The 14,069-nt window shown below is 60.8% G+C and overlaps 1 protein-coding gene across 1 annotated transcript; it reads right to left on the bottom strand.

Annotated features, from left to right (window-relative positions):
- Nucleotides 1-535: 535 nt before the first annotated feature.
- On the bottom strand, nucleotides 536-13,717 carry LOC101941418 (sodium/calcium exchanger 1-like). The gene is made up of 7 exons (XM_005305525.4): nucleotides 13,104-13,717; nucleotides 7,640-9,418; nucleotides 5,207-5,313; nucleotides 4,960-5,084; nucleotides 4,004-4,103; nucleotides 3,519-3,791; nucleotides 536-2,194 (listed from the first exon to the last, which is right to left on the bottom strand). The coding sequence occupies exons 2-7, from the start codon at nucleotides 9,388-9,390 to the stop codon at nucleotides 1,818-1,820; spliced, it is 2,733 nt and encodes a 910-aa protein (XP_005305582.1). The 5' UTR covers nucleotides 9,391-9,418; nucleotides 13,104-13,717; the 3' UTR covers nucleotides 536-1,817.
- Nucleotides 13,718-14,069: the final 352 nt, after the last annotated feature.

Below are 14,069 nucleotides of genomic sequence, written 5' to 3'. Positions count from 1 at the left end.
AGCCTCTTCTCTGGTGGGGTGGGGTAGGAGTCCTGCCCCCAGAGCAGCTCCCCTGTGAACCCAAGGTGCAGTGCACCTGCTGTGGGCTGGGCTAAATCTATCCTCTGCTGGGGGGGACCTGGGAAAGTTCTGTCGGGGGATGACACCTCCTCCCACCTACATGGCTTCTGCTCTGAGACTCCCAGCTGGCACTTGGGAATGTGAGAGGAGGGTCCCTCCCTGTTTGACTCCCCCACCCCCTCCCATCAGGTTCACAGCCCACTGTAGTGCAGAGGTAAACACTGGTGCCTGGGTTGTGTCCCCCTAGCTCAGGGGCACGTCCCCCCTGGGCCAGTACGCAGAGCTCTGGCAAAGCCCTAGGAATGTTGGTGCCTGTTGAAGCCAAAAGAAATGGCCCTTAGACCTGATGAACTGGGGGGAAAGGCCCCGTATCCTGCCCCCAAGCCAGTCCCCCTACCCTGGGACTAGATTGGCATTAGCACTCCCTGGAGCACAAAGACACAACACTTTTAGTACAAAGTTTTGTTTCTATTTGTTTTGTTTTTTTTCTTCCCCTTAACAAATGAAAGATGCAGGCAATGGGAGTGTGACAGGGAAGGGGGAACTACTAGGGGCAGGAAACATTGTGGGTTTAACCAGCCAGCAACAGGCAGACACGGACAGACAGATGGACAAGTGCAAACACATATATTGACTCACAGATGCTAACGACCAACAGATGCCAGGATGGGACACCATGCACGGGACGAGGGGTATGGCTGCATCAGTTAGCCCCACAGCCCAGTTCTCTGGGGGGGAAGCTGAAGAGTGGGGCTCTGTTGTTGTTCTTAAATACAAAATAAAATATTCTTTTCTATCTTTTTAAATAAAATAAAATCAAAAGAATAGAAATCTGGATTCTGTAGGCGACGGAATGGACGGGGGGGAATGGACCCCAATTTGTTGCTATTTTCATTAGCAAGACTTTGTGCTGTTTTGGCGGGCAATGGGGGTGACCCCAATATTGAAGTTGGAGCCTATTTACCCCACTGAGACCCCATGGGGGGGGTCTCTTCCCCCTTGTCCTAGTGAGAGTTCATTAATAATGGTGTTTTGGGGTGGGGGACACAAGGGTCCCTGTGCTTGGGAGCAGGGAGGTTTAAAAACAAAGTGCATGAGAGAGAGACTGATCCTCCCAGTCCCTGCCTGCCACGCCCCCCCATTTGTGTGCTGACCTTGCAGCCCTGTGGGTGGGGCTGCTGCTATGTGCCAGATGCCACATTCCCTACCAGCCCCTGCTAACAACCTCCCCGTCCCCCCCAACTATCCTGCCACCTGCAGGCAGGGTTACCCCCTCCTGGATCCTCGCTATCCCATGGCACAAGTAGGGAGATTGCAGGTGGGAGGGACTTGGGGCAGGAAGGGCTCTCGGGGGTGGGGGTGGATGGAATGACCTTTGCCCCCGGCTAAATCCAAAGTGCACTGGGGGGGGCAGTCTACACTTGGAATGTCCTTTGTCCCCTTTTGAACTGAGTTGGGGGCTGGAGGGGTGCCCAGGGTGTGGGAAGGGGACTCTGCAGTGTGGGAGGCTTCCCCAGTTTGAGGGGGGCAGGCGATGGGGGAGGTTGGAATGTCCTTTGCTCCTGCAGCACCTGTTGTGTTCTCCCCCCCTCCCCCCGTGGAGCACTGAGCTGGGGGCATAGCCTCCCAGGCATTGTGAGGAGTTTTCCCCAGAGCTGTTGAGTGCTTCCCAGCCAGAGGCCTGGCCTCCCAGGGACTGGGGCAGGACAGTTCTCCCCAGCCAGAGAATGGGGGTCTGTCTCTCACCCCCACACCCCTCAGAAGCCCTGGATGTGGCAGTAAGCCTCCAGAGCAGCCAGCAGGATGTAGAGGAGCCAGAAACAGAAGAAGAGCAGGACCGTGAGGATTTTGGGGGTGTGGGGACCCCCCAGCTCGCCCCCCACAGGCGCACGCCGCCGGTACAGCAGTACAGCGATGCTCAGCAGGGCAAAGATAGTGAAAAGCGTGACGGAGAAGGCCAGCGTGCCCGGCGCCACCATAAAGCGCTGGCCCTGGCTTGCCCAGTACCCGGCCGCAATGGTCCAGGCCACCCCTAGGCCCAGGAAGACGTTGACTGCGTTACTGCCCGTCACATTGCCGATGGAGGCATCCGCGTATTGGTCCTGGATTGCCGCTGCCCGACTGGCAAAGGTGTCTGCAATGGAAGAGGGCAGGTTAGTGGGGAGGGGGACAGGCCAACGTGAAGTGTTAATGGGGGGAGAGGAGCTGGTGGGGGAGGACAGGGTAAAGAGTTAATGGGTGAAGGGGTTAATGGAGGCAGGACAGGGATTAATAGGGGTGAGGGGTTGGGAGGGGGACATGGGATCAGTGAGGGTGCAGGGGGAGGGTTTAAGTGGGGCATGGGGGCTAGGGACATGGAGGATTAGTGGGGCAGAGTTCAGTTAGATCAGTGGAGGAGTGAGCAGAGAGGAAGAGGAAAGTTAGTGGGGGGTGATGCAGGGGGTGACATGGGGAGGGGAATTAGTACAGCACCCCACCCAATGCCACATTCCCTACCACCTCCCGCTAACCAAGCATAGAGCCCCCCCGACTGCCCCACTCCACCCCAAAACAGAGACCCCCGCATGCAGCACTCCCCCACTCACCACGTGTGACAAAGTGGGGATTTTCTGTATTATTTTTATGAAGCCTATGCGTGCCTCAGTTTCCCTCTGCACTTTGCATTGTAACAAATAAGTGCAAGTCTCCTGCGAAGACAGTGCAGGAGGCATGAGATATGGGTGTCACCTGGCTGGATGGGTGGAACGAACAGGGCTATTAAACAGGCTGAAACCGATCCAAATCCACAAGCATCCCGCAAGACACAGATGCCCAAGGACTGAACCATCAACTCCTAACACCCCAGGAAGACAGACCAGTGGGAGAGGGAGAGAGAGAGAGAGCACCAGAGCTGGAGTCCAGCACAGCTTGGCTGGCCCATCAGGGCACTAATTTGACCAGGGTAGGCTACGGCTTAACCCCTCTTCTGTGCTAACCCGAGCACTTTCAGCTGCTGTAGCAGCCAGGTGACTCATCGATGGGAACTCCATTTAGAAAAGGCTGCCTGTGTCCCTGTGTATATGCCCTGGCAGAACAGTCCAAGCCTCCTGCTGGCTTGGCTGGATCTGCTGCAGGAAGCCCCAGGAAGATACAGGGAATGCTGGTGCCAAAGGCCCAGTCTCGGAGGCCATGGGCCTGCCCCAGTGGAACTGTGGGTCCCTGGGGCCCAGCCCACTAAAGAGGTCACTCCCAGGAGACTGGTTATAGGCTTGGCCCTTAGCCCTGACTCTGTGACTCCATGACAGCAGGCACAGAGCCCCTCACCCCATGGAGCCCCTGTGTGGAGTCCCCTGACCCACTCACCAGGCACAGAGCCCCTCACTCCATGGAGCCCCTGTGTGGAGTCCCCTGCCCCACTCACCAGGCACAGAGCCCCTCACCCCATGGAGCCCCTGCATGGAGTCCCCTGCCCCACTCACCAGGCACGGAGGTGCCAAGGGCCACGAAGACCACAGCAGTGACTGAGTCCTTGAGGCCGACGGTGCAACCGAAGTGGGAGGCCAGGTCGCCAGTGAGTGCAGTGAGCACCCCAATGAGGGCGATGGAGACAAGGAAGCAGGCCCAGCCCCCCCAGTACTCAGTGGGGGGCACAAAGGCGAAGAGAACCTTCCAGAACACTGTCAGGAAGTGCATGATGTAGTCGAAGCAGGACGGGAGCCGCTCCTCGCCCGTCTCATCCTCGTCCTCGTTCCCTGGGTGGGGGGGGGCAAGCGGTAAGAGTGGGGTAACCCCCTGTATCTCCTCCCCCTCCCCCTGCCTCCCTGTACCCCCTCACTGCTCCTCGCCCACCTCCTCATTGTGCCCTGGGGCAGGAGAGAGTAGGGTCCCACCCCCCAAGTCCCGCTCATCCCTGGGTGGGGTGCACTCCCCCAGCCTCTCCTCCTCCAGCCCCACCCCTCCGTACCAGCGCTGACCGTCACGGCACTGACGAATTGCTCCCTCCAGCTGCTGCTCCCCACAACCAGCGCCAAGTTTGTTTTCTTGATCAGTTTGTCCACAGTACTCTGAGGGGGATAAAGAGGGGTGAGATAGGGGGCAGACCCCTAAGCAGGGCCGTCTCTAGGGGCTGCGGGGCCTGGGACAAATCAGCCTCCACTGGCTTGAGGGACCTGCTCTGCATTGGCAGCAGCCCCTGCACCCCTAGTTCCTGCACCTATGTCTTGTGGGACCGACTGCACTGGCTAATTGTATCAGCCCGTGGGGCCCCCCAAAGTGTGGGGCCCAGAGCGGTGACCTGATTTGCCCTACCCAAGGGACGGCTCTGCCCCTAAGGCCCAGTGTGGAGGCTATGGCAATATTGGGGCACAGCAGGGTGAAGCCCAGAGCTGAGATGCCAATGGGGGGAGGCTGGGAGCATCTGGAAGATATTGGGGGGCTGGTGGTGTACCTAGGGAACTGCCCCCTGACACCTGGGCTCCATGTGCATGCCTCAAAGGCCTCCTGGCTCTGGCAGCCTCATGTGAGGTACACAGGTGCGGGGCGAGGACCCCTGGGGGAAGAATGCAACTGTCCCTTAGTCTGGTGGATCATCCCCCTGCCCCCCACTCCACTGTGCCAGATAGGGCACTGGAGCAGACAGCACGTGGTAGGCAGGTATGGAGTGGGGGAGATGTCCTCGGGGGAGGCTGGTGGACTTGGTCTCCGGCCCAGCTCAGCATGGGGAGGGAGACTGGCGGGGTGCCTGAAGTGGGGGATGGGGGGCAGGAAGGGTTGCACAGGATACTGTGGGGTCTGGGGGAAGGAGCACCTGGGACATTGGGGAGGGGTGGTGTGGGGTTGATGGGGAGCCAGAGGGATGGGGTAGAGGGGGCACAGGTAGTACATGGGGGAAGGAGGGAAGGGGCAAACTTGGGCACTTACCTTGAACTCGTAGGACTCCTCAATCACCACCTCAAGTTTGTGGTGTTCCCCCAGGCTGGGACACCCCATCTTGGCGATGGTGGCCCCCTCCTGCCCCTCAGTGGGGCGGTTCTCATTAGAGTCACCTGTGGTGAGAAGAGGCAGAGGGACTGTTACTTGCTGGCTTCCCCCACCCCACCTCCCTGTGCTGCCCAGTGCCCCACCCCCATCGCACCCCCCAATACCATGGGCTGTGCCCGCCCCGTACCGTGCCGCAGCCCCATCTCCAGCAGTTCAGGGGGCCCCAGCTCCAGGTGGAAATTCTTGTTTTTCTCATATTCCTCGTCATCGATTATTTTAATCTCGATGAATTTCCTGGAGGGAGAGATTGGGAGGCAAGGTGAGATGGGGGTGCTGCACTGGGGGCCTGAGGGTGCTGGTTGTGGGGCACAGGGTGAGATGGGGGTGCTGGTTGTGAGGCACAGGGTGATAAGGCTGCTGCATGTGAGGAGTGGGGGGCACTCATCCTGGGCTCTCTGCTCCAACTGGAGCAGGTGAGGGTCTGTGGCCCCTGATTCAGGGGGGTGACCTTGCCCCATAAGGAGGGGGTTGTGCTACCATCTTTGCTTTTACACAATCAGCCCGCTGCCCAGGCTGTCACCCCCATGACTAATCCCTCCCCCCAGCTAGCATCAACTCAAAGCTAATTTGGGGCAGGTAATTACAAGAGGGAACAGCTGGGAAGACCACCCCTCTGCTCCCTTCCCCCAACCACCCACTGAGCCCCTCCACTGCGACACCTCCCTGCCCACCTGTCACCCGCCCCTCAGACACAGATCTCTTTCCCCCCTCATCTCTCCCCACCCTTCCCCCAAATGTCAAGCAGTAGGTTGGGGGTTAATGGATGCTGCAGCGCTGAGTGGGGGGGGAGGGAGGGGGATCAGCCAATGGGCTTGGGCCATTTGGGGAGGCGGCTCCAGGCCCCACAATCCCATTGGCCATTAACAGAGCACAGGGGAATCGGCTGCTTCACCCCATTAGTGAACCGGAGAGTCCCCCCAGCTCTGCAGGTGCCCCTCGATCCCACCCCTCTTGCTCCCCCAGCCCTGGGCTCCCCCCACAGCTCTGTGGTGCCCCTCAATCCCAGTCCCATGCTATTCCAGCTGTGGGCAACTCCCCACACAGCTCTGTCAGTGCCCCTTAATTCCACCCCACAGTCCACTGCCCTCACATACCTGGGTGCTCCCTCCTAGCTCTGCTAGTCCCCCTCAATCCTGATCCCCAGCTCCCTGCTATCCCAACTGTGGGCTCCTTGCAAACCCCCCCCCCCCCCCTGGTCACTCGGGGATCAGGCCCTGGCAGTGCAGTCACTGGCCGTACCCCGCCCCCCCACCCCGTGCCATCTGTTCTGCTCTCTAATTATGAGCACAAAGGGCCCTTCGCTCTGGCGGTGCTGGGAGCAGCTGTGGCGGGTGGGGGGGAAGGAGACGAGCAGAGGGGGAGCAAGGGAGGTTTATCTGCCAGCTGTAGGGATCTCAGCACAGAGCATCTCACATTCTCAGCACAGCCTGTGCCCTCCCCATATGCCCTGCCTGGCCCTAATGTTCCCCCTGATCTCCACTATCACTGACCCCCCAATACAGAGCCCTAATACCTCCCCATCCTGTACCCTTGGCCTGAGCTACCCAACTACAGGCCGGCAAGCTCCTGGGGGAGCCCATGGCTGTGCCCCATTGATTCGCACGCACCGCGCTCAAGAACTGGTGTGCTGGGCTCTGCTCCCGCCTGGGGGGCATGACCGCTCTCCCATCTGCTCTCACTCACTGGTTCACCACCATCACACGCATGCCCGCCCCCCCCTTCGTTACACTGGTGAACAGGAGACTCAGGGCTCCCGCAACCCCTTGTCTGGGCTTATGTCTAGGGGGGAAAAGCTCACTGTTGCCATGGAGACACCGGGAGGGGCGAGGGGGGGAATGTATCCTTCTCTGAAATTAGTTTCATTTTCGGTACAGTTGATTGAATTGGGGAGTGGGCTAGGGGGTAAGGGATGGAGGAGGGGAGCCCATGTACAGTGTGGGGGCGGGGACTCGGTGCCCCCTGCTTTCCCTTTACCAATTGCCCAAGGTGGTTGGGGTTGAACCCCTGGTATCTGGAGCTGCAAGGTGGCTGCAGCAAATGTCCCCTGCCCCCAGGTCTGCTGAAGTGCAGATGCTCGCCCACCCCACATGGGCTCCAGACTCAGCACTGGGGAGAATGGCTGCTCCAACAATTGCCTCATTCAGCCCCCTGCCAGTGCCCCTCCATTCTGATGTGCAGCCCCCTGCTATCCCAGCCTTGGGCTCTGCCCTCCAGCTCTGCCGGTGCCCCTCAGTCCCAAACCATGGCCCTCCTGTTATCCCTCGTTCCCCCCAGATACCTGCTCCTCTGATCCCCCCCCCACACACAACTTGTCCTTGACCTGTCTTTCCCTGGCCATTGCCCCTCTCACAAACACATCAGGTGTCCTTCTCCCTGCTACCCAGCACCCTGATTGCCCCCTAAGCAGCTGTCCCCTCCCCCCAATGGCTCCCCCACAGCCCCACCGCCTGATCCTTGTCACGCACACCCTGTTCTTCCTCACCTTGCTGTCCCTGCCCTTGCCCACTTGTACCTGCTCCCCTTTGGCACTCCCCCCATCTCCCCCGTCCATGTCTCTCACGTGATCTCGTCGTTGAGGAACTCCACCTTGCCCTCGGCCTCCTCATAGTCCTCACCAGCCTTTGCGGTACCCTCCATGGTGCGGTAGGGCAGGGCCACCCGGCCCCGGGCCCCTGAGGTGCGCAGCACCCGCACCCGCACGGCCCCCACACTCTCGCTGACCCGCACTGAGGCGCCCTCAAAGGTGAAGATGCCGGCATGATCGTCGTCGAAGATGGTGACGGTGGCAGTAGTGGCAGGGCCCAGGCAGGCCTTGGGGGGCGGCTCAGCCCCCGGCTCAGCCCAGGCGGCCCGCACGTTGCTGAGGTGCACACGGAAGTACTCGTCCTCCTCGAAGATGTCATCGTCGATGATGCCCACGCGGATCTCACGCTGTGTCTCGCCCGGCTTAAAGAGCAGCGTGCCCTCGGCATACTCGTAGTCCGAGCCAGCATTGGCTGTGCCGTCCTCGGTGCGGAAATCCACACGCACGGCCGTGCGAGCTACGTTGCCACCGCGCCGCTCCACCGTCAGCACCACGGCGCCACAGTTCTCAAAGCACTGGTAGAGCGCTGGCTCAAAAGTCACCCTGGTGAGTGAGTCGTCATCCTCAGGGCGCACTTCCGGCAGACTCAGCGCCTTGCGTGCCTGGTCGGCCGCATGCTTCTTCAGGATGTTGCCTGCTCCGATCATCATGCGGGTAGCCTGGATGCGGTAGAAGGCCCGGCTCTTTTGCTGCTGCACCAGCACGTGGTAGTTGGCCATCTCAATCAGCTGCTCCATGTCCTTCTCTGGGTGCTTCTGCCGCAGGTCTCTCAGGGTGCGCGCCATGTCACGGCGGGCCTCCTCATCCCCGTCCTTGCCTGCCTCACCCACCCCATTGGCCTGGGTGCTGTCCAGCTCCACCTCCAGCTTGGGGAGGGCTGTGTCGCCTTCCGTCTCAATGATCAGGCCCCGGGCCTTGTCGGCGCGGTACTTCTTCTGCACGTACTTGTAGAAGAGGAGGCGGCGGTCAGCCAGCCAGGCCTGCACCACACAGATGGGGAAGAAGAGGAAGGTGAGCAGGCCTTCCCACACCTCCACCTCACCAGGGGAGAAGCAGGCCAGGATGAGGTAGAGCCAGATGTAGGCGAAGATGCTCCAGGCGGCCGTGACAAAGAAGACGCGCAGATGCTTGATCCTGCGCGTCTCGCCCTCGGGCACCACATGCACGCACACGGCAATGATGACGAACATGTTGAAGGCGGCGCTGCCCACGATGGTGCTGGGCCCCATCTCGCCTGCCTCGAAGCCGTGGCCCACGATCTCAATGATGGAGAGCATGATCTCAGGCGCCGAGGAGCCCAGCGCCATGAGCGTCAGGTTGGAGACGGTCTCGTTCCAGATGCGGATGGTGGTGGTGCTGGTCTCACCATTGGCCTTCTTCACGGTGATCTCCTTCTCCTGCGAGGTGATAACCTCGATGGAGGCCATGAAGCGGTCGGCAATGATGGACATGCCCAGGAACATGTAGATCATCGCCACAAAGTAGACGATGGCCCGGGCCACCTTGTCACCCACCGAGGGGTTCTGGGGTAGCCACACGGGCAGGATCACCCCCTCCTGGCACTCTGAGGCCTCCTGGCACAAGGTGCTGACATTAGCCCCATCCAGCGATGATGCTCCCTGGGATGGGCCTCCCAGACCCTCCTCCACCTTGGCCTGGTGCAGCGGGAGGCTCAAGGCCAGGAGGAGGAAGATGGTAGAGGCCCCAAGGTGGGACAGGAGAGGCATGGTGGAAGTGGGGGTGGGCAGGCAGAACCTGCAAGAGAGGAGGGGGCATAGTGAGGAATGAGGAGGACACATGGTACCTAGTGGTGCTGGTGGGGAGAAGGGCTGGGAGGTCATTCCCTTCCTTGTGGGCTGGAAGGTGATGGTTGGGGCTGCTCCCTTGTGAGATTGGGGGGATCTGGGGGTAGAACGGGGTGCCCACTCCCTCATGAAGTAGGGGAACGGCTAGGAAGAACTGGTGGGTGTTCTGAGCGGCACAGACAGTCCCGGGGCCACAGCATCCATCCATAAGGAGCCATGAGGGTCTCCTAATTACACTTCCCCCAGGGTGTATTCCTCCCCATCTTTCCCTCAGTTCCACCACCATGGCAATACCTACCCTGACCCTTTTAACAGGTGAGGCTGCAAAACAGATGGCATCGCAGCTCAACCGCCATTGCCCACTGCATCCCTTCCCCTCCAGGAGACAGGGGGTTGGTTAAGAATGCAGGAGTCCTGAGCTACTGGACCAACTCCCCTCCCAGAGCTGGAAATGGAACTCAGGCCGACGAGGGGGGGTGGAAGCCGGTACAAATTATTGGGGCCTGGCGGTCCGGAAGGGGGCCCGGAGCCCGGCTTCCCAACCCTCTCGTCAGCCCTGTTTAGCTGGTCCGCCCTTGCTGGGGGGGCCCGAAAAAATTCTGGGCCTGGCTTCTCCCACCCTCGTTGGCTCTGTTTAGCCAGTCCGCCCTTGCTGGGGGGCCCAAAAAATTTTTTTTACCAGGGCCCGAACCCGCTCTCGGCAGCCCTGCCCAGGAGTCCTGGTTCTCAGTCCTCTCTGCTCTTTCAGTGGGGGAGGGAGGAGAGGGAGAGGAGAATGCTAGGAGCCAGGACTCCTGGGTTCTCTGACTCTGTGCCCCATGACCCATGCCAGTGCTTCAAGGCAGCGCTGGTAGCTGATTCACAGGACCCATCTGTGCCCAATGGGCCGAGAGACAGCACCAGTCAGACATGAATGAGGCTTGGACCCAGCTGAGCACCATAGGGCTGGTGCTTGCCCCAGATGGGTACTGCGGGGAGGGGGGCCCCTCGTGCCCTCTCCAAGCCCTGCTGGGCACCAGCAGCCCCATCAGGCTGCATTAAGGGGCTCTAACCTCCCCACCATGGGGCAGCAGGATTGACCCCATGGCAGGGTCAGGGGGAGCAGTCAGGAGTGACCCCCTCAGCCAGCTTAGTGTGGGGAGCTCAGACCCACACCCAGTGCCCCTCCAACCAGGTCCTGGCAGAGATTGTGAATGTGGTGTCTGCCCCCACTCCAGCACCTCACTCGGCCTGTGTCCATGTGTGTGTGGGGGGGTGACTCCCTGGTCTTGGGGCTGGAGATACTGCAGGGGTTGACCCTTCCTGTGCTGAGTTTAATGGGTTTTTAGGAGTCCCCAATAATTTGCTCAGGGAGTAAAGTTTGGTGTGGGCACTCCCTCCTCCATCCTGGTGGGTGCCCACAGCTCAAGCACCCCCCCATGCTGGCTCCCTCCATTCCCCCCAAACTCACCTCAGCTCACACTCCTCCCCTGTGCTGGCGCCTCACCCCCACAACCACACACACACAAACACCTCCGTGCATCAGCACCAACTGGGAACTCCCCAGACATGGGGCTGGGGGCCAGTGCCTGGAGGAGCCCTCCATCCCAGCCACTCCCTACCCTACCGAATGTCCCAGAAGCTCATGTTCTTCCTTGACTTCCATTCCCCCCACCCTGTCCCCAGGGAGTTTGTGCCCCTTGCAGTCCCCCATCCCATCCCCAGAGTCCCCCCATTCCCTGAGCTGCCTTCCTGTCCCCGCAGCCTGTGCCAGGCGGAGCTATAACAGTGATCTCCCCCTGGGAACACTTTACACCTGCAACTCTCCTCTCTCTCAGTTTGGAGGTAGAAGCCTCCTCCCCATGAGGGGAGGATGCCCTTTGCCAAGCAGGCTGCAGTCCTGCGAAACAGCACATGGTGGGAAGGGGTTGCAGTTCTCCCCACAGTAACATTCTGCGAGGGGTGCACTAAGGAACAGTAGGGTGTGCAAGGAGGCACTCATGGGAGTGTGGCAGGGTTTCACTTGTAGAGGGGTGAGCATGCAAAGATTGTGCTGGTGAATATGCACTGGACCATCTTCCACAGACCTGGGGGCTAGGATTGCAGAGGTGGGCAGGGCGGGGCTGGCTGTGGGGCACGTGAACTTCACCTCAGACCACCCCAGGTGCCTCCATCCTGAACTCTGGCAGGGGGTCTCACCAGAGTGTGAACAGGACTCTGGAAGAGTATGCAAGGCACTGCTTTGGGTGCACGGGGGCCAGGGGTGCAGGTGTGAGGCATTGCTCTGGGTGCATGAGGGCCATGCATGAGCATGCAAGGCACTGCTCCAGGGACCATGGATGAGCATGCAAGGTGCTGCTCCAGGTGTGCAAGAGCCATGGGTGAGTGTGCAAGGCATTGCTGTGGGTGCACAGCGGCCATGGGTGAACCTGCAAGGCACTGCTCCAGGTGGGTACTGGCTGTGGGTGAGTGTGGATTGTCAGTGTGTGACCCCATGCATGGGTGTGCACCATTAGTACAGGCACAGTGTCCCTGTACATGCAGGACTGGGTAGATACATGCACCATATTGTTGTGTGTTGCACATACATCCTCCATGGAAAGTGTTGCACATGCATCCCCTCCTGTCCGCCCACACAAAGCACTGCCCGCATGCCCCCATCCCCCCAGTGCAAGGTGTTTTCCGTTTGCTGTCCCGTGCTCATGCATGACCCCAGGCCACCCCAGTACTGGGAGGGGGGCAATTACCCTGCCTCCGATGGAGGAGCTCACCTCCCCCATCAAACAGAAGGCAGCTGAGCCCAAGCTGTGTCAGGCAGCAGAATTTCTTGGAGAGCTGGGGGAGGGGAGAGCCCCAGGGGCAAGCTGACACCAATGTGGGGGGCAGTGAGTCCCAGAGCAGAGACTCAGTGCCCCATGTTGGGGGAGATGGAGGGATGACTCTGTAGAGGGGGAAGAGCCCCAGGTGGGGGTTCTGTGGCGGTTAGGGGGAGCTCCCCAAGGTTGGAGGGTGAAGTTTGGTGGGGGAAGCATCAGCTTTGGGGGGCAGTTCTATAGGGTGGGGGAGGGGCAGCCCCATGCTGTTTGCAAGATTTTTTTTAAATCCACAAAAGCCAGAGTCAGGCCCCTGTAGCCCAATGCCATCTCCCCAACCCCCCGCCCCTGTCTTGGGGCCAGGTCTCCTGTGCCCCCAACCCCCCATTCCAAGACATACACAACACATCCCAGCAATCTCTCCCCGCCCCATCCCTTCCCCCTCCTCCCAGCTCTCCCCCATGTGGCTACCCTGGTGTCTGGGTCCTCCTCCTCCCGCTCCAGCAAGACAGCCCAGGAATGCAGAATTGGACACATGCAGAACAGCTCCCTCCACCACCACCCCAAATTTACCTCTCCCAAATCCCCCCTTTTTCTCTCTATGCAACTTTCCTCAATTGGGGGGAGCTGCAAATAAATTCCGGCGGATTAAAGAGGTAAAAGAGGCAGGATTCCCCCACCCCCCCATCCAGAACCCCCGGGGGGGGGTCTTCCCTGGGCATCAGTCAGGGCGGGGGGACTGGTCGCTTCCCTCCCCCCTCAAGGCAGCGTCCACACACACCCCGCTCAGATCCATGGGGGGCAGCTCCCCCCCCAACCCCCTCTCCCCGAGCTCCCCCTTACCGGGCTGTGGGATCAGGTCGCAGCACCACCTCCCCTCTGGGGCGGGCTGCACACACGCTCCCCTCGCCGCTGCTCAGATCTGTGGGGAGCAAAGGAGCGGACCCCCGTTAGCTGGCGTTCGAGGGGGCACAGGGCTGCTCCTGGAGTCACTGGTCCATCTGCAGCTGGGAAAGGAGTGGGGGGTCTGCACGATCCCCTCCACAGCCTGTGCCTCCGCCCCTTCCTGCAGAGCCCCCCAGCCGAGCTGCCCCCCGATCTGGGGGGGCCGGGGACCCCTCTGCCGCCAGGCTGCGGGCACCAGCAAAACGGCGGAGCGAGCCCGGCTGCCGGGGACAGGCTGAGGATGCTCCCGCTGGCAGCTTCATGCTCCACCCTGGCGAGGGATGGATGGCTGGGGAGGGCACCGTGCGCAGACTGCAATGGGGGGCGGGGGGGCTCCTAACACGGCCAGCAGTGCCGGGAGGGGGGAGTGCCCTGGGGAGGGGACCCCCACTGCAAAACAGCAGCACACCCTCACCCTGCCGCCGGAACCGAGATGGAGGGGGCAGCTCAGTGCACGGGGGTCCCCATACGCCTCATTGAAAACTAGTACCCCCCCCCCCGCACCCACGCCTGCAAGCCAGACACTTGGAAGGGAGGAGGAAATCTTCCAGCTGCGCCTCTACTGCTCCCCGACCCCAGCTCCCTCCCCCATCCCTCTCTTCCAGACACTGCCCCCCCAAGTTCCCCCCTACACACTCTCCAGCATATGTCCTCAGCCGCCAATTCCCCCTCCAAATGCTTCCCCACCTGCCCTCAACCCCCCATCGTTCTCCAGGTGATCCCCGCAACTCCTCTCCCAGCACGGGGCGCAGCAGGGAGCGGGTGAGAGCGCTGGCTGTTGGGGGAGCTCCTGGCTTCTCCAGATTCGCCTCTCCCAGCAGGGGGCGCTGTAGGGAGGGGTGTGTGAGAGCGCTGGTTGTGTGG

The sequence above is a fragment of the Chrysemys picta genome, chromosome 7 (genome assembly GCF_011386835.1).
Source record: "Chrysemys picta bellii isolate R12L10 chromosome 7, ASM1138683v2, whole genome shotgun sequence".
Classification (NCBI taxonomy): domain Eukaryota; kingdom Metazoa; phylum Chordata; order Testudines; family Emydidae; genus Chrysemys; species Chrysemys picta.
This window is presented reverse-complemented; position numbering and strand designations above follow the sequence as displayed.